This window comes from Triturus cristatus, chromosome 3_1 (genome assembly GCF_964204655.1).
Source record: "Triturus cristatus chromosome 3_1, aTriCri1.1, whole genome shotgun sequence".
Classification (NCBI taxonomy): domain Eukaryota; kingdom Metazoa; phylum Chordata; class Amphibia; order Caudata; family Salamandridae; genus Triturus; species Triturus cristatus.
Window position 1 is genome coordinate 1,043,725,620 of NC_140583.1, and position 25,769 is coordinate 1,043,751,388.

The 25,769-nt window shown below is 43.9% G+C and overlaps 1 protein-coding gene across 1 annotated transcript in view; it reads left to right on the forward strand.

Moving 5' to 3' along the window:
* The window catches only part of SIK2 (salt inducible kinase 2), a 352,896-nt gene that overhangs the window by 212,116 nt on the left and 115,011 nt on the right, over positions 1-25,769 (forward strand). The window contains exon 4 of the mRNA XM_085645799.1: positions 1,254-1,415. Coding sequence (XP_085501925.1) covers positions 1,254-1,415 — 162 coding nt within the window. The remainder of the gene's footprint in view (positions 1-1,253; positions 1,416-25,769) is intronic.

Genomic DNA, 25,769 nt, shown 5'->3' on the forward strand with positions numbered 1-25,769 from the left:
CTCTACTCCGCGCCACCCTACTCTTTGCCACCCTACTCTACTCTTTGCCACCCTACTCTACTCTTTGCCACCCTACTCTACTCTTTGCCACCCTACTCTACTCTTTGCCACCCTACTCTACTCTTTGCCACCCTACTCTACTCTTTGCCACCCTACTCTACTCTTTGCCACCCTACTCTACTCTTTGCCACCCTACTCTACTCTTTGCCACCCTACTCTACTCTTTGCCACCCTACTCTACTCTTTGCCACCCTACTCTACTCTTTGCCACCCTACTCTACTCTTTGCCACCCTACTCTACTCTTTGCCACCCTACTCTACTCTTTGCCACCCTACTCTACTCTTTGCCACCCTACTCTACTCTTTGCCACCCTACTCTACTCTTTGCCACCCTACTCTACTCTTTGCCACCCTACTCTACTCTTTGCCACCCTACTCTACTCTTTGCCACCCTACTCTACTCTTCGCCACCCTACTCTATTCCTCTCTTCGCCTCTCCACTCTGACACCCTATGTTAACCTCCTCTACACTGCTAACAGTAAGCCATGCTGGCGTAGCCATCAGATCTTGCCAATGCTCATTTTTATTTTCTACACTGCATGGCCTAGTTAATATCTGGCACTTGAAACTATATAATAAGCTTGTCAAATACAGTAGAGATTAGCATCCTTCATTTGAGATCTTGCATAAACAAGTCAAAAGCTTGAAGCTAGGCGGGGCAAATTTAGCCATCCATCAATCGATGATTCTTATTGAATCAAGAATATAATGTCACGTGTTGTAGACAGTACTTTCAAGTTGGATGCCTTTGGCAATATGTGCTGTAAGAATGACATTATTTCTATATTCACAGAAATGTAAACTATCGAAAAGAACTAATTTGTTCTGTTTGCCAAGAAGTGTACACTCAGCGAAACACACAACTATAGTCCTTTTATTTACTACGATTATCTGTTTTAAGAGAAACCAATTAATTTAATATGGTGATAATGGAGTATGTGAAAAAGTTTAGTTAGGAATTAGTGTTTTGGAGTTATTTGTATGTTTACTTTTATTTTGGAGATCCCACAGTGGATGGGTCCAAAACACATACGCCAGTCTCCAGATCTACATTACTCAGGCAAGCTGTGTCCTTCATTCCACCAAGTGCCTATATGACAATATTTGTGCAGCGAGCTCTGTTAAACAAATTACACCAACGTTGCAGTGATATATAGTGTAACTCCGTGTTTAAAACTCTTCTCATTTGCAGACTATCTGGCGAACCATGGGCGGCTGAGCGAGCCGGAGGCCAGGCGGAAGTTCTGGCAGATCCTGTCGGCGGTCGAGTACTGTCACAGCCGGAAGATCGTGCACCGAGACCTGAAGGCCGAAAACCTGCTGCTCGATAACCACATGAACATCAAAATAGCAGGTACCTGGTCTCTCATGGACAGTAGTACAACAGTTTTTTTTATAGTAACAAACTGTATGGATGACGAGATTGGCTCATCCAATCCAGATTGCTTCGAATGCTCTATTGTCTGACCGGTGGCTGATTTTTTTTATTTCAGTGAAAGTAATGAATCAGGCATGGCCTGTAGGGTTGCCACCTGGTCAGTTTTATACCGGCATGACTGGTATTTTAATGTTCTGCAGCTACAGAAAAATGTAAAAAATCACTAAAAGCTGGTATCTTTTCAGCTTATCAATACATACTTGTTAGAAATGAGGTCTCTGGTTGGCAGAGGTTTGCACCCTATCCAGGTAGTGACCATCATGCTAGTCAGGGTAAGTCAGATACACACTAAAAGATAACCTATGCTCACGCTCTGGTAGCTTGGCACAGAGCAGTCAAGCTTATCTAAAGGGGCAATGTTTAAACTATTTGTGCAACACACACTCACAGTAACACAATGAAAACACCAAAAAAGGCTCCACTCCAGGTTAGAAACATAGACAACAATTTTATAAGTAAAGCAGGACCAAAACAATAAAAATCCAATAAGTAGAACCGGAGTTATTAATTTTTAAAGATCAAATGTAAATATAGTGCTTAGGGTCTTCAAGCACCTACCAGGGACATCTGGTCATGCTTGACCGAGGAAAATCCAATGCTCAAGCCCACTGTGATGGAGTGCAGTTCGGATACAAGGACCAGCCTTGGCCCACTGAGAAAAGTATCTTGGTTGGAGAATGTGTCGATGTTGAAGACCCAATGAAAGGATCGGAGGAGGCGATGCATCGTTGTCGATCCCTTGGATATAGGCGATGCGTCTGTTTCGATCACGCAGTCCGAGAAGCTTCGTCAGCAGATCCCTTTGCAATGCAGGCGATGCGTTGTCGAGCCATGCAGTTGTCGAACAGATGTCCTTGAGCAACAATTTGTTGGAGAGGGCGAATCGTTTCCGATCAGCACAGTGGAGACAACGTGTCGATTCTGCGTGGTCAGCACAGAAACTTTCTTTGAAGGGCCCAGGACTGGGTTGGCATCACTTGTCAGTTTGGGACTCACAAATGACAGAGTCCAGATACTGATGCAAGATTGCAGTAAGTCTTTGATGTCCCTGAGGCTTCAGAACAGTAGGCAAGCCATTGTAGTCACTTTATGTTCAAGTGAGATGGGCCAGTCCATTTCCTCACCAGGTCAGAGGGTAGCAGGGCAGCACAGCAGAACAAAAAAGCAGTTTTCTACAGCAGCAGGGTGGCAGTCCTTGTAGAAGTACAGCAGTCCTTCCTATTGGCACAGTTCTTCACAGGTCCAGTAGTGTCTGGTTTGAAGTGGTCAGAGACTCAGTGCTTAATCCCAGTTGTGCCTTTGAAGTGGGGGTGACTTCAAAGGAGGGTCTTAGAAGTGCACAGATGCCCATTTTTCCCAGCCCTGGCTGCTGACTATCAGCAGGGGGTAATCGGCCCTTTGTGTGAGGGCAGGACAGAGCCTATTCAGATGTAGGTGTGAGCCACCTCTCCCTCTTCCTGCCCAGGAAGGCTGTCTAGAAGGGCTTGGTGTGACAGTGGACTCATCTGCATTCTTTGTTAGTGACTGTCTAGAGGGAATTCCCAAAGTGTAGCTGTCACCCACCCCAGACGTGTATTGGAGACCGGCTGCAGGCACACTGAGCAGTAATAGCAGAGAAATGCCCACTTTCTAAAAGTGCCACTTCTAAAATAGTAATGTTAAATCCAACTTTACCAGTAAAGAGGATTTATCATTACCATTCCAAAGATATAAAACATGACAAAGCTACTCCTTTATAATCCAGAATTACAACGTAAGTGTCTTCATGAATTCCCATTGTTAGCCTATGAGATCATAAAAGGGGGGAGTTTAAGGCATGGCAAAGGGTTTTAATTGCTAAGTTGAAATGGCAGTAAATTGCACACACAGACCCTGCAGTGGCAGGCCTGGGACAGGTTTGAAAGGCTACTTGTGTGGGTGGCCCAATCAGTTCTGCAGCCCACTAAAAGCATTTAATGTACAGTCCCTGGGTATATGGTATACCACTTTACAAGCGACTTATAAGTAAATCAAATATGCCAATTGTGTATAGACCAATGGTACCAAATTTAGGGGAGAATCACATGCACTTTAGCATGGGCAGCAGTGGTAAAGTGCTCAGAGTTCTAAGGCCAACTAAAAGAATCCGCAAAAAGAGGGGATAAGCAGGCAAACATTTTAGGGGAAGACCACCCTAAGACTGACAGGTCTAACAGTACTTTAAACAGTAAATGATAGAAGAAAACACTTTAATATGCGTTCTACAGCTATTCTAATGACCCTTGACTGATAAAGCAAACAAAGACAGAGGGCATGTTAAAAATGAATATAGACAGTTTTATATAAAGTTATACGTAAATCAGGTCCAGGCCTTTGCACAATTTTAAAACGTGAACTGATGGCCGGTATTTTTCTCTTGGAAAACAGGCAACCCTAGCAGAGGTTTAGGTTTATCTGCCAGCGTTGGGTAACATAAGAGGGACTGGTTGAAACAGCCGAATAGGCCCACATTTACTCAGGCGTTAATTGCCCATCACTGTTCACTCGCCTTTGACTCATGCTCATAATTGCAGAATGGGCAATTCATTGTTTTTAACACAGTGAACACGGGGCAATAATTCTTAATGAGCTCATTAGAATGCCAGAGGGCTTGCAATTGTTTATATGTGCTCTTTGGTTGAGAGCTTTAGCTGTTAATGCATGCCCGGCTCTCTGCCTGCCCTCCCGGAGAGTGCATAGACAGAATAGGCCTCTGTCCGTGACAGCCTACAATGCTAGAACTATTAGGACTATGGATTGTATCCTGCTGGCGAGGAATATAGTGGTAGTTATATCTCCAAACCAGTTATAGGCCTAGCATCAGGCCGAGGGCCTGTTACAAAGTAGAGGGCATTTAACAACCCACTCAGGGTTATGTTCTAAAATAAAGAGGGAGAACAAAAAGACAAGCATTGCAATGTTGGAACAAAGGGTCTATACCAACCATTATTGTCCCTGGGCTGCTTAATTTTAACCCTGGGCGTAGTTTGCGTAGTAGCGCTACGCGTAGCTACGCAAAGTGCACTACGCACGCTACGCGAACTGCGTAGTGCGGTAGGGAAATGCTGTTCGCACTGATTGCACGGTGCCGGATGCTTGTCCGCACTGTGCAGTCATTGCAAACGGCATCTTGCACAGTGCAAGCGGTCGTTTTCTGCCGCTCGAGTAGATTTGTACTCGAGCGGCAGCTTTCTCAACGCGGACTGGTAGTTTCTCATCGCGAGCGGTCACGAGCATACGTGACCACTCGCAGTGATTAACCTGACCTCCCCGTGTTGAGAATCTCGCTGGGAGGTTTATTTTCCACGCTCGCGATCGGCAACTTGATGTTGCAGATGGCGAACGAGGAAAAAGTCTCGCCGGGATGTTGATTTTGCTCGCTCGCGATCACCAACTTGACGTTGAGGATCATGAGCAAGCAAAAAATGCCCGCTACGCGTTTTTGCACTGTGCTACGTGCAATTTGTGTAGTGCGTAGTAGCGCAAACTACGCACGCTCCGCGAGCGTAGGGTAGTACTACGCCCAGGGTTACGTAATTGTCTTTATTGGCGGTTCCAGCATTTCAGTGATCTAATAAGGCTTGACTAAATAAGTATTCGAAGGACAATGAGAGCATCTTGACTGTCCCTGGAGCACTGAGGACCATCCAAGGTTTGGGTGAACACCAGAAATGTATTTCAAATTAAATGTGATGTATGTGGTTATATCCCCGCTTTTCTTGTACGGTGCTAGAAGCATACAGTGAAAGTTACTTCCTATGCAGAATTTACTGTTACTGCCAAGTGCATGTGTTTCCACCCAAAAAAAATGCCATATCTATTATGCTTATTGTGTTATGTAATTTTATGTGCATTTTATAGCGCCTAACTACTGTTTGCATGGTCCCGTAGTGCTCTGAGAATATGAGCACCTAGCAGGGTTCTGTGGGTCTTGTTGACCGAAGTCAATGTGTAGTTTTTTTTTTTTTTACATTGTATTTAATTTTGATTGGTATTGTTTAGAGATGAGCCGTATTAGATATTGAGCGAAGACATTAAAGTGAGTTACCTATGGTTTGGTGATTGATTATACTGAAACCCGCTGGCTCTGCCATGGGTGTATGTAGCTCTCTGTGCATGGATGCATATGCAAACGGGCATTGCCATTGTTTCCTTTTGTGAGACTGTACGGTTGTCAGTTCATCTGCTTCAGGTTTTACTACAATATGCAAAAAGTTTACATTTGGCTTTTATGGTCAAGAGTTTAACACACACAAATATGAATCTGATGTTGCAATAAATGCGGCAGTATCATGCGTTAATGGCGCGGAGGCACCGATATTCAGTTCGGAGTTATCGAGTTTTTCTTCTGCTCACGCTGAAGTCACTGACTGCTGCCATGTTTGTCTTGTGTTCTGAAACAAAGCTTGTGGTGTTTGAAAAATGCATTAAAAGTCAGACTGGCTCCATTATAACCTCATGTTGTTTGCTGTAAACAAGTGTCTGTAGAACATTTGATGCGTCCGAGGATCAGGCGGCAGTGGCACGAGGAAGTGTACTGTGAGTCCTTAGCTCCTATTGGCTGACACTCCTGGGAAGATCTTGCCCGGGGTTGTTTGTGTTTTTTCAAGGAATAATTCAAAATTCTGCAGTTCGATAACATTAGATCTGTACAAAAAGTGCGATCAAAGACTGGCTGTAATCCTAAAATTGAAGATGGACTAAAAACGATGGAATGAAATGTGGCCCAAAGACGATCCATTTATAACATTAAATCAAGTATTCCATACTTTAAATTTTGTGGCGCTCAAAGTGCAAAGTTGTGCAGGCCATGTTCTTTAACGTTGTATTAAATAATCTTATTGAAAAGTAGAAAAAAGACAAACTGTGCCCAGGGGCATCTACATTGCAAAAGACAGATGCCCAACTTAATGAAATGACTGTTTAAGCCTGCACGTGTGGGGGATGTTGGGGGGGGGGGCTTCTCTCCTAAGAATTCGAGATGATAGCCGAACAAATAAACAGTCAATTCTACATTGTTTTTCAGTCCCTCAATGGTCTAAATTTTGTGATTTAAAATATTTAAGCTCCTGTGTGTGTGTGTATATGTATGTATGTATATGTATGTGTGTATAGATAGATAGATTTTATCTTACCTCTGCTTTGAACCAGAAAGAGTCCATAAGTGTTAATTCACTAGAAATACCAGTAGGGCTTCATGCACTTTTTGGCCCCACGATGATGGCATCGGTAGGCCCTACTAACAACTCTCTTCATGTAGCGCACTGCTAAGCACTGCGTTCCATAACACTATAACCGCACCTTAGTGGTCATCACGCACAACATGGAAACACTTCCCACATAGGATCAAAACAAAGACAATGAAACAAGTAACAAACCGCTACCCTCAGTAGACTTTTACGGGCTCAATAGTGTAAAATCATTTATATAAATATCCAAAGCGTTCAATGCAGAGCCCTTCATCTGTTCATAAGTGAAAATATATTTCATTTATTCAAACATACATGTAATGATTACTCCATTCCTTCATATTCATGTCCTCATAAATCTATAAACATAGTAGCTAATTATTATTTGTCTAAATACCCTAAAACCTCACTTGTAGACCCATGCAGAAAAATAAAAAGTAATGCCTTGCTCACTTACATTCACACCACACACACTGATGGGTATCAAAACAAAGACAACACACTTTCAGTCACACACCCAAGATGATGTAGCATTCTACGCATGTAGGCAAGCGCTCCAGCGCCCCATATAGTGGTAGTTAGCGCTATATAAATGTTGCAATACAATACCGGAAACCCAAGAAAAACCCCTACTAGCTACTAAAATGTGAGAGGCAGCTGTAAATACGAAAATAAAGCAGTTCGCAACTTGCTTTGTTTGTGCAGCTCCCTTCATGACAACTGAAACCAAGGTGAGAAAAGGTGGGACTGGGACTACCAAAGGGCAAGCCGGGGAGCAGTATTACCCCTAGTTGCCCTTAACCCCTTGGCTGCGGCAGGAATTCCGCCGCAGCGCTGGGGGGGGTTTGGGGGCAGAGCGGTGGCGCTGTGTCCATGACAGAGCCACTCCGTCATGAGCCACGGTTGAGCTGTGCTCATGACGGAGTGGTTCCGTCATGACTCCGCCCACTGCACTAATCGCCCGCACAGGCGGGGAATCAGTGCAGCATGGGAGGAGCGGCAGCCAACGGCCGCAGCATGACGGAACCACTCCGTCATGAGCACACGGCACCCGTGGCTCATGACGGAACCACTCCGTCATGAGCACACGGCACCCGTGGCTCATGACGGAGTGGTTCCGTCATGAGCGCTGAAGGGGTTAATTGACTTCCATGAAAAAGCCTTTAGAAAATGACTCGCCTGTGAGAAATGGTGGCCAGCCCCAATGTTAAGGAGTGAGCGCCAGGACTGTTGAGTTGTTGGTGGGTGTGCCCCATGCTGAGCCATACCTCTTTTAGTTTTTCCACTTATGGTGTAATCCCTAAAGTAACTTAAATTTACACTCCCTGATGAAACCTAAAACTGCAGAAAATCTTACAAGGTGGTACCTTTTCTGCTGTTGTACGATTAATGTCGGAGTAGGAATTGGGTTATTTCATGGGACAAGGGGCCACGCTGTGTCAATGGTTCTCAACCCAAAATGTGCACCCTTAAAATGCTAAAAACGGTTGAGGAGCTGTGCCTTGTAGCTAGAAAGAGCTGGAAACACTCCCAGATTCCGCGGAGTCATGGGGCAGGAGTTCCTCCATGTGTAAAAATTCCCCCCTTACCTGCTCTTGAAAGACCGCTGCAAAAAGAACAAATTATGGACTGAATGCTGAACAATGTCAAACATTCGCCCACTGTACAGAGATCTGGGTCTAAATCCATTGTTTTTTTGCTCACCGTGCCACCCTAGTTTGGTCCCAGCCATATGCAAATCAGTCTTGACCCTGCGCCCAATTGGAACAGTCCAGTCAGAACTGCCAGGTCCTCCCTGAGGCCATAGCTGCAGACGACCATCATAGCATCTTTCTTTTCCTTCTCTTTCAGCCCTCAGGCCACTTGTGTAACAGTTCAGGGCTGTCTTTTATGAACACTCCTTGACAGTGGGGGCTGCATTTACTAACTCGAGTCTTCTTTGCTGGAGTAGAGAAAAATGGTCCACGGGTATCGGATGGTGTTGCTGAACCCTGATAACAAATACATGAAAGCAGCGCCTTTTGCACGTATTTTTTTTTTATTTCTTTTTTTGGTTGAGTTTTTTTATAGCGCGAACTAAACCCGAAGATATCAGTTATCAGAGCGCTTTACATGAGCTTCAGTTTCGTTACACAATGACACTTTCATTTTTTGTTAGACATAGGGAGATTAAGTGATTTGCCCAGAATCACAGGATGTTGTGCGTTGTTGCCAAGTCTCGAACCCAGTTCCCCTGCTTCGAGGTCGACCGCTCTAGCCGTAAGGCTACATCCTCTGGCATTGTAATTACGTGGAGATACTCAGACCCCAAGTTTTTCTTCCTATGAAAAGTCTCCTTATAGGGGTGCGCACCATAGGTCCAAGACGAATGGATCCATTCCATATTTTCAGGTTATTCACAAAAGGTAAATTTAAATGCAATGAATTTGATCAGTGTAAAGCTGTGAATGGGGAACCACTCCAAGTTATAAAATAGGTGTTTTAAAATGACTCGTGTGAATGGTCCAACATGGCTGTGTGTATGCTTTGAAATCCTTTCTCACCCTGTGGTGTGTCCTTTGTTGGTCCACCAGGCCGGGGCCAAGCCAGGTTTTCAGGATAACCACTCACTATGTAAAGGTTTTACATTTAAATCAATTGTATGGAAATTCGTGTAATTTTTGTCATAAAACTTGGTGTAAATTCTGCCATCATTTGTGGCATGCGTCGACCTCATCTGCTGAAATGACAGGGTATTGTAAGTCGACTTATATACACAGTGTTATTTTGTGTACATCCGAGTATCTCCGAGTTAGGTCTATATTTTCTGACACTTGTACTTGCTTTCTTGGTCAGGTCATCGTTGGTGTCTGATTGGCCGTTTTGTTGATTTCCCCCAAAATTGCATTGAGAAAGCTTTCAAGCACCTTTCAGTGCTTTTTTCTGAGATAGCGATGAATTAATTGCAAAGCAGGCGTCACCTGGTTCACTTTCATAAATACTAACCCTGGGCGTAGTTCGCGAAGTAGCACTTCGCGAAGCTACGCAAAGTTAAGTTCGCACTACGCGAGCTACGCGTAGCACTTCGGGAACTGCGTAGTACCTTGTTCGCACTGTGCCAGATGTCGTTTTCAATGATTGCACAGTGCGGACAAGCAACCGGCACTGTGCAATCATTGAAAATGGCATCTTGCACAGTGCGAGCTGTAGTTTTCTGTTGCTAGAGTAGATTTTTACTCTAGCTTCAGCTTTCTCAACACGAACTGGTAGTTTCTCATCGCGAGCGGCCGCGAGCATACGCGACCACTCGCAATGAGAAACCTGACCACCTCGCGTTGGGAATCTCGCCGGGAGGTTTATTTTCCATGCTCGCGATCGTCAACTTGATGTTGCTGATCGCGAACAAGGAAAAAGTCTCGCCGGGATGTCATTTTGCTTGCTCGCGGTCGCCAACTTGACGTGGAGGACCGCGAGCAAGCAAAAAATGACCGCAGCACTACGCAACACTACGCTACGCATGTTCGCACTGTGCTACGTGCAGTCCGCGTAGTGCGAAGTAGCGCGAACTTCGCAAACTACGCGAGCGAAGCGTAGTGCTTTGCCCAGGCTTAATAAATACCACATATTTCGACGTTTATAGCAGGTTCTCTCTCCTAACACGCTGCTCCCTGAATTTTCCCCCTTTTTCCCCAGGCCTCAAACAGCATATCCTGTTTATTAAAGTCCTCTTTTCACAAATGTCTTCAGCTCTGAAGGGAAGCAGGCACTCGGCCTCCTGAACAATTCCAGCACAATCCGCAACAAATCTTTTTTCAAAAAGCCTCCTGGGGTCGGTATTAGACCGAGAACGTTTGCAGGTAGGAGCTGAGCCTTCTAGTCTGAATTTCAAAGGCCGCATTTTACCTGCTGACTTTGGGCATCTTTACACTTTTATCAACACTTCTTATCTATTTAGAGGGAGAGATTTGTGGTTTTTGGTGTGTGAGCGAGCTGATGAGATAGTGTTTTATGTCAGATAATGTGTGAATAGGACGTAGTGGGTGTGTGCGCTTGTGCGTTTTATATATTGTGTCTATGACATCTAAAGACCTCATAAGACCCCTAAATCACCCAAAATGTTGCATTACTGTACTGTCACGTGTTAAGTTGTCTGTTCGCGGTTATAAAAGAGACCATACTTAAAGAAGGTAATCAAACCATGAATTCAAAAACTAGCGTTGGCAAAGCCAGCGGGTCTCACTTTTTTTGTCAGGTGACTATCTTTGTAAGTGCTTGTAACTGATGATGTGTAGTATCAGCAAAAAAAGTGTGCTGGCAATTCAGATCAGAATCAACAAAAGCAAGCAAAAAAAAAAAAAAAATAGGAGGCCCAGCGTTGACATTTATGCGCTCAAGCGTCACCACCCATGCCCACTTATTGTACTGTGGCCATCATTTTGGAGTTTGAATTAAAAAAACATAAAACGTTCCAAGAAGCTCTTTTTCAAGCCAAGGAACCGCCAGTTACAGATTACAGCTGTCACCCCTTGAAAAAGTAATAGGGAATAAAAGAACAACGCTGGGCAGGGGAGCAGCAGAGGAGTTTGGGAGATGAATTGAGGTGTTAAAAAATATTAACATAAAAAAAGCCGACTGGGGCCATGGAAGCATCAAAAGAGTGGGGTAGAGAACACGTAAAAGGAGCGATGTGAGGAGGAAAGCTGCACATAGAGGAGGGAATAAAAAAGGCCATTCTTGTGGAGTGCTAAAAAAAAAATAGTTCCCTGAATGTAAGCAGTTGAAGTATACCAGTCTCATCCAATTAGAAGAATGTTAAAGAAGCTGTGCTTATGGGAAAGAAGCAAAACAAAAAGAGGAAGGATGCCATTGATTAAGGAGGAAGCAAATGAGATTAACAAGAAAACCAACCAGTGTTAAGCAGTGGCAAGAGCCACGGGAATTATGCAGTTGTGCGGCTGCAGGCGATTTTCGCATAATTATAGACTTGCTGTATTTGTCACATAATCCATAATTTGCCACATAATCTGCAAATTTTTAACAAAAACACATTTTGTTTCTAGCTCAAACGGTTCAAAAGTTACTAAAAATTTGGTGACACGTGTTGCAGCGCAGTGGAAGGACATTTGGATAGATGGACTGGTCACTTTTCTGTTGCTTATTGCTATATTAAGGTGTTAAACTGGTACTAATGAGGTGCAATTTATGCCCATACAGTGTTGCCAGATTTAACAAGCATTGGAAAAGCCAATAGGTCTTGCCTATGCAAGAGCTATTGGTTTTGCCAATATGTTTTAGCCATGTTGTATACCAGCTTCGCGACTGTTCAGCATGGCTAAAAGTTAGTGTCATAAAGGAGAGTAGAGTGACGTTGCGTGTCGTGGAGTGGGGTGTTATGGAGTAGCGTAAAGAGTCGTGGAGTGGCATAATGTTGTGGAGCGTCTTCAAGGGAGTAGATTGTCGTAGAGTTAAGTGGAGAAGAGTGGCATAGAATGTTGTGAAGTGGTGTAGAGCGGAGTGGCTTACAGTGTGTTGCGTAGAGTGGAGTAAAATGTTGTAGAGAGGTGTAGAGCAGAGCGGAGTTGCTCACAGTGTGTTGTATAGAGTGGGGTAGAGTGTTGTAGAGAGGTGTAGAACAGGATGGAGTGGCTTACAGTGTTGCATAGAGTGGAATAGAATGTTGCAGAGGGGTGTAGAGCAGAGTAGATTGTGTTGAAGAGTGGAGTTGCATAGAGTGAATTAGTGTAGTAAGGTGGAGTGGCATAGATTGGTGTAGTGTGTCATTGAATAGAGTGGAGTAAAGTGGCATGAAATGGCATAGAGGGAACTGCGTAGAGCGTCGTAGAGTGGCGTGGAGTAGAGTGTTGTGGAGTGGCATAGAGAGGAGAGGCATAGAAGAGTAGAGGTGCAATAAACATCTGTTATGCAATGCCAAGATACCCTTCTAGATGAGCGTGTGCTTTGAAAATCTACGTTCTGTAGAGTGGAGTAGAGTGTGGTAGAGTTTAATGGAGAAGAGGGTCACAAATTGAAGTTTTGTAGAGTAGACTAGAGTGAAGTAGAGTAAAGTACAGAGTAGATTGGCATAGAGTGCAGTGGCTTAGGGTACATTGGTTTTCAGTAAAGTGGAATAGAGCGTTTCGGCGTAGAGTGGCTCAGCATAGATAGCAGTGGAGTAGAGTGGAGTGGTGCAGAATGGATTGGTGCAGGGTGGAGTAGAGTGGTTTGCACTGCAGTGGCATGGAGTAGAAAGTTGCATTGTAGAGTGCTGTAGAGAGCAGTGGTGAAGAGTAGAATAGAGTGGCAGAGTTCAGTGATGCAGAGTGCAGTGGTGCAGAGTAGATTGACCTAGTGGGCGGTAGTTTAGAGTGCATTGTTTTTAGTAAAATGTAGTTTAGTGCATTGGCATAGAGTGCAGTGGCATAGAGTGGTACAGAGTTTAGTAGAGTGGCACAGAGTGGAGTAGTGTAGCATAGATAGTAGTGGTATAGAGTTGAGTGGTACAGAGTAGATTTTTGCTGAGTGAAGTGGCATATGGTGGAATGGTGCAAGGTAGAGTGGAGTGGCATAGAGTAGAGTGCAGTGACATAGAGTGCAGTTGTGTAGAGTAGATTAGAATGGATGGCATAGAGTAGTACAGAGTCGAGTTTATAGGCATAGAGTGCAGTGGCATAAAGTGCAGGGTTGAAGAGTGCAGTGGTGTAGAGGAGAGTGGGGTAAAGTGCATTGGTGTAGAGTGCAGTGACAGTGTGGAGTGACGAAGAGTGGAGTGGGGTATGCATGGTGTGGTATCGCACTACTATTAAAGATAACACATCTTCAGTTGACCATTACATTTGCACAGGCAAACAGTTTTACTGATAAAAGTATACAGGGCACAAACTGTGTGGAAATGTCATCACCTAGTGTATTGATTTGTTTTGATGGTATTAAAATATTTGTTTCCACAGCACTTCAGAACTATCCCCAGTTGCCAGCATGATTGTCACATAAATCATCTCACTTTGAAGTCAGAGAAAGAAAAGGAAACACCAGGTTTTCTCGAGAGACGGAGCCTGACATTTGACCTCTGTCTATTTGACCACTGTCTCTGAATGCACAGCCAATGTGATGAGATAAGAACGAGATTTAATTTAAAAGCCTGTTTAAAGAAAGGGAGCACCTGGAAGGATACTGTAAATAAGTTTTAGGCAATGGCTAACCCAAATCCCACTGTGAGTATTGGTGGTGTTCACAATTTCTTAATTAGTCAACTGAAAGTTGTCTGTAGACGAAACTTAAGTAAGTTCTACGTTATCAGATCCTCACCAAAGTTCTAGTAGAGCATTCAAGATTTCATAAACTTTGGTCAAAAGTTGTACATTTATTTAGCTACTTATGAGTTTTTAATTCCCAGTGCCCTTCCTATGTCTCCTGGAGTATTAAATCACAATTGTTGATCGTCAGTCCTGCCAGTAATACTAGACTTGCAAATAACCTGTGGCCATATGTACAAAAAATAGGAATTGTGATTTCCTAATTTCGACTTTGATGAATTGTAATTAGGAATTGCAATTCCTTATGTAAGAAAACAAACTTTTGGAGCGGTGCACCACTCGGTATTGAGACCAGTAGTAGTCAAGTAATCAATGAGCCTGGTGATGTTAAGGTCTTAAATAATCCTTTATTTACAAAAATTGCCAGCCAACGCGTTTCATTCATGAGAATGAACTTCTTCAGGACATAGGTCCACGTTCCCTGTTGAGGAAACGGTCTTATCATAGAAGCGGACAGCTCTCCATACCGCCCACTCGACAGATACAGAGCACACCGGCCCTTACCAAGGAGGCCAGTGCAGCCTGGACTACCAACCCCACACCTCCGTTTCCTCACCAGGGAACGTGGACCTATGCCCTGAAGAAGTTCATTCCCATGAACGAAACGCGTTGGCAGGCAATTTTTGTAAATAAAGGATTATTCAAGACCTTAACATCACAAGACTCATTGATTACTTGACTACTACTGGTCTCAATACCGAGTGGTGCATCGCTCCAAAAGTTTGACTTCTTCGTTTGTCTGCACAGCAGGTGGCACTCAACAACGGCAAGTGCTGGAGCAGTCTTGTGCACACTCATATCAGATTGGCTGTTTGCTATACATAACAAGGGAATACCACAGGAAAGTGCGGTCACTGTGTCCGCCGTTGTTTGGAACTATAATCTACTTATGTAAGAAAACATTCAAAACGTCAGATAGCGATTCCAAATGGGGTCACAAATAGACCTACCTCATGAATATTAATGAGTTAATTGTAAGAAAGAGACCCTTTTTGACTTGGTCACCCCCACTTTTTGCCTGGAATTTGATGCAATTTTGACTGAAGTGCACTGGGTTCCTGCTAATCAGGTTGCCAGTGCTTTTTCCCTAAAACAAGGTAACTGTACCATTGTTCCCCAATTTGCAAGATCTTTAACATCTCAAAGTCCCTAGTAAGTGGTACCTTGGGCTTGGGTATTAAAGAGGCTCCCTAGGGGCCGCTGCATGTATTATACCAGCCAAAGGGACCCACCACCCATCTTGCGCAGACTGCCATTGCAGGCTGCGTGAAATAGTACAAACAAGTGTGAAAACTCGACATGGCACACACACCCTGTGTGCCATGCCCCCAGACACTTCATGCAATATATGTAAGTTGACCCTACAGCAGACCTTATACCCCTAATGCGGGGTGTATTATATTGCATGTGAGGACATATCTGCATGAGCAGAAATGCCCCAGTGCTGTCTAGTTCAATTGCTAGATGATACAAGTGAACAGGGAAGCCATCTTAAGTAAATGTACTCTGCACTGGTCATTATGAATTCCCCAGCTACACAATAGCTTAACTGAAACCTATGGTCTTTGGTATCAAACACCTTGTTTTAATAAATCCATACTGATGCCAGTAGTGGGCTTACTGAAATATGCCCCCTGAAAACCTACCAGCCTCTTAGTGTGCTGGCTGACTAGTATTGTCAAGCATGCCACCTAACACCTGTTTCCCCCTGTGGGTGAGAACCCACACTCTGAGGCCACAAACAAAGCTTGCTCCAGAGGAAGGTGTTCACACCACCTCCAACAGGATGGCTAGGGAATCTGCATACCAAGGCCAGGGACTTTAAATCCCCTGCCGCCTTTGATATGTGACTCTGGCTTCCCCCAGACCTAGGAGATGCCACCCCCTGCCGTGAGGCCCATTTGGCACCAGGGCAGGTGGGAAATTAGCTATGCAAGTAGGTGAGATGCACTGACCTGCCATACATACCCCTAAGGTGGGCCGCCTGATGTGCTCAATGAAAGAAGGGTTCCACCATTTTCATTTTGGTGGAATTATAAATTTTGGGACACAGTTATGCCCACTCCCCCACAGGAATTGGTCATATAGTGGGTGTAGTGATACTAAGGGCTACTACCCTTCACCCCCCTTAACACCCTCAAATTGAGTATTTAGGTGGCCCCCTGGCACCAGGAACTCAGATGCGTCATACTGAAGGCAGAAGGGGTCCAAGATGAGCCGAAGAAGCGAGAACTGTGGCTTGCAGGTGGCCTTTAGCCTCAAACCCTGTCTGCCTACCTGCTCCTGTCCTGACAATTGCGACAACTCGACTCATCCTGCAGTTGTGCATCCTCCAAAAACCTTGGAGGGCCTTCTGCACTTTGCCAAGCCATTAGCATCTCACTTGAAGTGAAGGAGCCACTTGCCTGCAGACAACCACCGCAACGTCTGGTTCACTGCTCTGCTGTTCACAGGGTCCACTGATGCAGCATCTGCCCAGGAAGACGTCACTGTGCTCCAGGAGTTCAAATACGTCTCCCCACCAAATGTGAAGACTCCAGGACCAACTGTAGCCATCCTGAACCAATACGCTGGGTACTAGACCCCTTGCAGCTACCAAAGCTGGTTTGAGTCCTTTCCGGACTAATGGCAAAACAACCGACCAGCCAACGAGGGGTGTCATCATCACAGATGCCAGCACCGAGAGTGGTCCAGCTGCCGTTTTTCCCCCCTTTGCATGTATAACTGAGACCCGTGAGTGCCTTTGATGCATTGGCCAAGCCGACCAAAACCCTCTGCACCTTAGTTCCTTGACCCTGGTCCCCGACAACCGACTGTGCTCCCTTCTTTGTCTATGGTGTAGCGCAAGGCTACCAACCCGTCCAGCACATTGGCACCCGGACACTCCAGGGCAGGTAAACCTGAACTGCTTTTGGTACTTTGGACCTTGGCCTCTAGCACCTTAAGTCCTAAAGGGTATCCCCGGAATACAATAGCAAGTACCTGATGCAGTATATGCCCTTTTCGTGTAAAAATGCAATTGTGCTACAATTCAAGCCTTGTAAGCCAATAAGGGTTGTCTGGACTTTCTACATAGAATATCTCATTTTGGTATACTACATAAAAAGCCAGCTTCCTACAGTTATCTTAACTGCAATACTGGTTCTCATTGGTATTGTTTAGCAAGAAAATAAATAATGCTAGGTTGATTATCCTCATGCAATCAATGCAAATGGAATAGGCAATATGGGGTTAAATACCCTACGTACAATCCATGTTTCAAAAAGACCATCACCACAAATTAGGGTCTATATGCATTTGTAACGCCACTTTACATTAAATACAACACAAAATTGTCAACAAACCCCAAAAAACCATCACAGTGCAATGTCACCCTAGTGCAAAGCCCCTGAAGACACAATCTAAAATCAAACAATATCATTAAATCTTATAAAAGGGCTGATCAATTAGTAACAAACCATCCACAACAAAATGACTTCAAAGATCCATGTAATGAGAGGTCCTCAATTGGTTTGTTACTTCATATTGTCAACGACGTTTCGACCCCTACGAGATACAGGGTCTCATCAGGATAATAAGGATGTGTGGACAACTGACTGGTTCTGAATAGGACGACTACATCCAATTAAATTGGATCACCTTAGTGATATGGTAATATATAGTTAAAGGTACTTACAAAGGAGGGGGCTCCCCTCCAGAGTAGCACCCAAAAATGGAAATTGTTAAGTGACGAGAATAGGCAGCAATGGGACTGATCACGCTAACCTCTTGGAATATAATGAGTCCCCGTGCTGGAAGGCGAAGGCACGGTCAGAGATTACACAAGCGGCTGAAGGAAGCCTTCCGATATATTGCGCCTTCTGGGAGTACAAAGGAGCGCAGCTGAAGTGAGCCGTGAATGACTCATGGTTGTAGCCGAACGAGACAGTGCTCCTATACTATGGACAGGCTGGTAAACCATCCTGGTCCGTGCCTGGAACTGGGTTTAAGCGTTGCTCTTGTTGCCCTTTAAGTATTAATGAGGTAAGTTGTTATTTGTGAGCCATTAGGAATTGTAGCCATCACAGGGATGGTAGCCTGCTGGGGTCAGCAGAGCACCATGTCTGTGATTGCTTTTTAATAAAGGAAGAAACAAAAGGAGAGCGAAGAATGGAGGGGTACGTCCTTGTCCCCGGATTAATAATCAAATACCACAAGGGACGGCCCGGTAGGGGAATTCAGAACACTGCAACACAGTGCTGCAAGAAATGGGGAAGAAAAATCATTTGGTTTTTAAAAGACCCCTCACCCACCAACCTGGTTGGTGTCTTGCTTCATCCGTGGTTTCCCACCTGGGCTGACAAGTGCAACCCAGGTGTGCTACGACACTGTTTACAGTGGAGCTGGTAGTTTTTTGTGAACGGGGTGAGTATAAAGTGCACAATAAAATTGCCTCTAGGATCCTCCGTCGAGGTAGAACAGCTTTAATCTTGAGGTCCCTGGACAAGGTTGAACAGGAAAACAGGTGGATACTGTAAAGACTATTTTTGGTCTTAAATATCCAAAACCGTGGTCTACATGTTTCAGCCTAGCAATTGAATTCAATAGGCTTACTTCAGGACCAAAAAATGCAGTGGGGGCCAGATTAGTGGGCCTCGTGAGATATCAGAACACACACTGAGGTGTGCTGTGAGTGCGGGGTTGTTGCCGTACTTACGGTTCACACCAGCATATATAAGATTTAGACGTAGCTATTAAGCAGTCAAATCTATCCCTGCGGAAAACGGACACCTGTAGTCACACATTCGTCAAAGTAGTCCGTCCACGTTAGAACCTACTCTGGTCCCATGCTGGACCTTCCAATTTGAGAATGGCTATAACCTGCCTTGAGGTGTTGGTAAAAAATGAATGGTTTGTGACTGTAATTTGGTTGCAAACCATTCATCCAAACCGTTGCAATTCAGTACATGGAAGGGGCACTCTAAATTAACCCCTTGCAAATACCAAACCACTTAACACAATTTGTGATTCGGTAGCATGTTACCTAATCGCAATTTGTGCTCTGTACTTATGAAAAAGCATTTTTGCTGTTGAAAGCGTTACGATTATGCGCATCATGACGCTTCTGACCGCAAGGACCATATACCATATTGACAAAATGCTTTTCTCCATATGGCCCCTGGTCTCTACTTCTCAGTTCACTTTCTTGTCACCGTCCCTCTCTAGCGTCCATATTTTCCCCACTTAGATACCCACAAATCACTATGTGCAACTTCAGTCAATCCAAATAACTGCAAAAACACCTACAGCTTGTTTAGATCTGGCAGCCAGAGAACTGCCAAAAGTTAAACATATGTATAGGCTATTCACGTGAACAATTCTGCCCAATATTGTCTGCCTTCTGCAGGCTACAACAGCGTATTTTAGAAAACTTGCAGATAATCCTATCAGAAAAGTCAGTGGAGTCCTGGGTGCTCGCACTCCGCTCAGGAGCTTTTGCCTGAATGCTCTGCCTCCATACTTTCATTCAGCCCTTTATCCAGAGCTTTAAGTGGGATGAAAAAACTGGGGGAGTCTCTCAAAGGGGCGTGGTTAATGTAATTAAGGGCGTGGCATAAAACACGTAAGCTAAAAATCTGTGTTTAGCACAGTGTGCTGCCTGACCTGTATTTTGCTGTTCCTGTCATTGCGTCCAGATATATGATACAAGTCACATCATACTTGCAAGTCAGGACTATTGGCTTTGTCAATGGTTGCTAGTTGCATAAGATAAATAAGCAGCAACTATGGCTTATATACAATATTGAAAAAACTACCACTTAAAGCCCTGGTGACACCACGACAATGTTGCTGCTCCTGACCTTTAAAAAGAGAAGGGAAATCCAGAGAGAAAATGACTCTTTAAAGAATTTCCCTTCCTCTACAACGCTCTCCAGCTCTCCACGCGCACATCATATGCCTGCTGTCACTGCTGTGTGGGGGGGGGGGGACGGACCGCCTGTGCCACGGCACAAAACAGAGCCCGATAGAGACCCGTTTCGAGCCCCCCCATAAAAAAACTGCCGGTGCTCAGACCCGGTGAGACCCGGCCCACTTAAAGCTCTGCCTTTATCCAAGTCTAATCCCTCCATCCTAGATACCGTTGGGTGCCAGGGACGCAGCTGCTTTTCCAGGCAGCCGTGCCGATAGAAGTGTCTCGTTATAAGACACCCTCCAGTAGAAAGTCGAAAATTCCAGTTTCACCAAATATTTTGTCAACCTAATTTTTCCGCATATAACCCTATATTCGGGCTTATCTTTACTGTTTCGCTCCTATACTACAAGCATAACATTTTATGAAACTCTACATTAGAATAACAAAAAAAAAACATTTATAAGCGCTATTGCTTAGTCTAGTGTGTGTTCGCGCGCAAAGGATAGAACTCGCTGCATTTCTTTCAGTTTATGCTGCGCGAGGCCTAGCGAAACGATTTGTACTACTGTTTTAACAAAGACGGTTTTTTTTTTTTACAGTTTTATATAGCACAAACTGTACCCGAAGGGGTAGGAGATCTTTACGTTAGCACCATGTTTCAAGTGTCTCTTGGGGATAGGTTAAAAACCTTTTCAAAACGGAACCATTTTTTTATTTTATTATGTTCAGTTTACTGTCCCTATGTTTGCTCTTGCCGCCTCCAGAGATCTATTAGGGAGCATGCTTTAATCAGGTAGTAGCGACTGCTATTTTGAAGCGGAAGCCGCCCCTGGCTTCCCCGGGCTGGCAGACGGCATGCCACGCATTGACGTCAGAGCCGGCTGATCAGTATTCTGCCCGCGCGCGAAGTGGGTCAGCTTTGATAATTAGTGCTCTGCAGCTCGCTTACCTACTGCTCATTCCCTCCACAATTATCTCCATCCCTCGCATTTAGCACTAGAATAAGAGAAAATATGGCATTCATATGGATTCGGAGGCGGTGCGCGGAACTAACAAAGATCTGTCTCTATACAAAGATGTTCTTGGTTTGTTCTACTGTGTTTTCATTTTGTGTGTGTTGAATGGTGCTCACGTCCTTGCTCAAAGAATTGAGGAAACACATTGACATTGACACGTATTTCCTCAGTAAGGGATGAGGTGGACCAAAGATGCATTGTTTTCTCACGCTGTTCTTCTGCAGACCAATGGGGTTAATTGCAATTGACTTCTCCAGGTCCATGTCGAAGTTGGAACTGTTCAGCCCTGGTTTCTGAGAGCTTGAACCATTGGTGATTTTCAGGAAAATGACTGACCATCTAAGCAATTTCAATTCAGGTTTATTCTATGTACATTTATTGTACTCGGATATTCTGAAAATCTGGAATGAATCTGGCCCCCAGTCTAAGTGTCTCCAGTGCCCTAAGGGCACGTCGTCATGTTTCAGGTAGCGATGTAGTGTGCTGGGCATCTCTGAGAGGAGGGATGGCAGGCACACGGCCAAGCATCTCGCGTAGAATATGATGCAGTACAAAGCCTGAAGATGGTAGAGTCTCTATATGAGGCGGAACGAGGAAGACACTGGAGTTTTTGTCCGGGGAGGACGCCTTGAAGTATTTGAAGGGTAACTCGATTCATGTCCTTGGGGCACAGAGGGCAGTGAATTGCTGTTGCAGCATACAGTAAGAAAAGAGAAAGGATAGTTTTCAAAGGTCTTATGATCATTTGAGGTCCAGTTTTATATGCTCCGCTAGAAAGAAGCTAGTGCGACAGAAGTCTATCCTACAACTTCAGATGCTAGTCAGTGTCGCGGATCTCGCAGGGGACATCTTTTTGCTGGAATATTACTTCTAAAGTGATGCAAATGGTTTTGAAAGGTAAATGGCCTTTCAGTAGTGAGTGTGCCACATAATGACAGAGCGTAGCCCCAGGAACGGGTTCTAAGAGAGGACACTCATCATGTCCGCTATAGTACCCTGTGCTTTGGGATTCTGGCAACAAGATACTTTCCATCCGGCTCCCTGCTACTGTAGCTTAACCTGTTCCGTGCTCATGACGGAACCACTCCGTCATGAGCCACGGGCGCCGTGTGCTCATGACGGAGTGGTTCCGTCATGCTGCGGCCGTTGGCGGCCGCTCCGCCCACGCGGCGCTAATTCCCCGCCTGTGCGGGCGATTAGCGCCGTGGGCGGAGTCATGACGGAACCACTCCGTCATGAGCACAGCTCGCCCGTGACTCATGACGGAGTGGTTCCGTCATGAGCACGGCGCCGCCGCTGTGCCCCCAAACCCCCCCCCCCCCCCAGCGCCGCGGCGGAATTCCTGCCGCGGCGAAGGGGTTAAGGACTAGTTATATGTTAACATTTTAAGGGATGGTCACTGTTCCCTCTCTGCGGTCAGCTGCAGGAGATCCATGGGTACAGAATGGGATCTGTGCCTTTTCACAGACTAGATTTGTATATGGTCTTATTTATAAAGCTACCAATAGTTACAGAATTGATCTTTAACAGATGCTTTTTAATATTGCGCCAGGACGGGCATGCGTCTGTTGACATGAAAGTAAAGTTAATTTTATCAGCATACTTCTAACATAGGATTTGGTAGAAGAGCACAATGTGTGGAGGAGGGAGTTCTGCTGGGTACTGTATATCCGAAGGTATAATTTAAACTCTAGGAATCCCTGTTGCTCAGTGGAATCGGCCACCAGGTTTCTCCTCAAAGTTGTCTGAGTAAATGAAGGAGCAGCCATTTTCCTTTAATTGTTTGCCCACCCTACTCTGGCCAGGAAAGTGTGAGGATTTAGAGTGCTGAAGGCAAAATAGAATTTTGTATCCTAGAGTACTCACACTGATAAAAGGCTTTTTATGGCCCTTTTGAGGTAATTTGGCAGCACTGTAAGGCAGCTGCCTTATTTTCTCTTATGTATGCAGACATGTGTTATCAGCAGCTTGTCCAGTGGGCCGAGGAGGAGATGTTTCTATCAATGTTTCTAGATGTTGCTAATTTTGAGGCATATGCAAGGGTTAACTTTGTGCCACAAATGGGGCTAAAGGCTGGCACTCAGAAATGCAAGCTAGCATGTGAGATGGCACTTATGCTGGCAAGTTGGAGCAGGATGTACAAAAAAAGAATGTTTTGAACTTGCTAAGGAAGTACAACACCAGCAGACACGATGTACTAACAAAACATTTCTAGAAAGTTGCCACTTGCAAATTGGTTTTTGAACTTACATAGTGCTTGAAGGGGCATTCCTTTCCTTGTGACTCACAAGCTTATGCATCAGTGGTCTGAGACTGCTTTTGCAGTTGTGTACTATGAATGAGATACAGACCTCTTAATGGGAGTGATATATATATATATATATATATATATATATATATATATATATATATATATATATATATATATATATATATATATATATATTCACTTAAAAAACCATAGGTTTCACACATGTTATAGTTAGCTGGGCATTTCACTCGTGAAAAACCAATGAAATTCCCCCGTTATAGTTAGTGCAGGCAACTATAACTCACGCGACCGCAATCCTCTGCTGATGACGTCAGATATTACATCACTGATGACATATGTGTTTTTCTGAAAAAAAAATATTTGTAATATATGTATAGCTAAAAATTAATGGAAGAAGACATGGGTAAATAAGTGTCTAAATACAGTATTAGCATCAACAGCGGATTGCGGTCGCGTGAGTTGTAGTTGCCTGCACTAACTATAACGTGGAAATTTCAATGGTTTTTCACGAGTGAAATGCCCAGCTAACTATAACATGTGTGAAACCTATGGTTTTTTAAGTGAATTTGCAAGGTTTTTTAAATGCTAATTCCTAACTATAACGTGTGTGAAACCTATGGTTTTTTCAGTGAATTTGTACGTTTTTTTTAAATGCTAAGTTATGTATTTATTTATTTATTTATTTTTTAAAAGTTTTTTCACCGTGCGCGTACCGTCGCCAGTAGATAGTTATAGTTAGGATCGTGTTTCCATAGGAAATCCGCAAAATTCTATTTGGAATAACTTTGGCGACGATTGACGAATCCTCGCGAAATTTTCAAAATAGGTGGGGCGCTCTGCTCCGCTCCTTCTCTGAAAGTCTCGGGGGGGATTCGTCAAGCGGGGGCTGAGAAAAAGGGGGGGTCCCAAAACGCGTTTTCCCCATGCATTTTTCCATAGGACCTTTAGTCCAAGCTACAGCCCGAACGGCTGAACAGAATTACTTGAAATTTGGCAGAGAGGTAGTCCTCAGGTCAGGGATGTGCCTTTTGCAGGTCTGGTGTAAATCTGTTCAGTATTTCCTGAGAAAATAGCATTTAAAAGCATATATATATCTATAAGCGTGCACCGTGCGCATACGGTAAAACTTACCGTACGCGCACGCTGCCGTGTGCGAGCCACGCACCGCGCGCACGGTGTGCGAAGCGCACCATGCGCAATTACTGTACGCGCACGGTGAAAAACCTTAAAAATAAAAAAATAAATCCATAACTTAGCATTTAAAAAACCTTGCAAATTCACTTAAAAAACCATAGGTTTCACACATGTTATAGTTAGCTGGACATTTCACTCGTGAAAAACCATTGAAATTCCCCCGTTATAGTTAGTGCAGGCAACTATAACTCACGCGACCGCAATCCTCTGCTGATGACGTCCGATATTACATCACTGATGACATGTGTCTTTCTGAAAAAAAAATATTTGTAATATATGTATATCTAAAAATTAATGGAAGAAGACATGGGTAAATAAGTGTCTAAATACAGTGATGTAATATCTGACGTCATCAGCAGAGGATTGCGGTCGCGTGAGTTATAGTTGCCTGCACTAACTATAACGGGGGAATTTCAATGGTTTTTCACGCGTGAAATGTCCAGCTAACTATAACATGTGTGAAACCTATGGTTTTTTTAAGTGAATATATATATATATATATATATATATATATATATATATATATATACTGAAGCAGCACTTCAGTGAATCACAGCGATAGATACGCTCATATATCGCAGCACAAAATAATCCTTTGACCACAGAGTAGCGCTGTGCAATAATGACTGCTTTGCGACCCAGTGTTTCATACAGCAAGCCTATAGATCTTTCTCCACAGCTGCAGACTCAAAAAGCATAATACAAAATGAGTTTATAAAGCGAGAGAATGGAAGGGAGGGGGATGTATGTGTGTAAAAATAAGGGTACCCCCTAACACAATTTCCTAAATCAGGGTGTATTACTCGAATGTAAACAAAACAAATTAGGAAAGTTGAGGATAAACGTAGACCTAAACATCACATGTCAAGAACATACATATCCAACCTCTGTTAATCAGTATCAGAAATATTTTTTATTATTATTCATACAGACCATTTTGCTCTATGTACACATTAAAAGAGAAAACATATATAGTACTCTATAGTCAATATTGCACTGTGGTATGGCACTAAGAATTCATGTAATAGTTATACTTCATATCTTGCATATGGCCATTACCAAAAACATATTTCACAGTGTCAATAATAAATGTCTTTGAGGTTGAAAGTATTTCCAATCATTCAATATTTGTCAAGACGTATAAATGGTGCAAAGGTTATCACTTCATTTTGTGTAGAGGACATTCATTTCTGGCATGGCTCTTGAAAATCTGTGTGAGGAGGATGTATATCTTCATTCAGTAATGTTAAATAGACCGTGCCCTTTTGAGGGATTGAGTACCTAACTGGTGTCTTTGGCTAAGGGAGCACGGATTGTAGAGTGTTATTTCATCAAATGGGAAGTGTGAGGAGAAAAGAGTAAGGATTGAAGAGGTTTTCAGATCTAAAAATTTCTG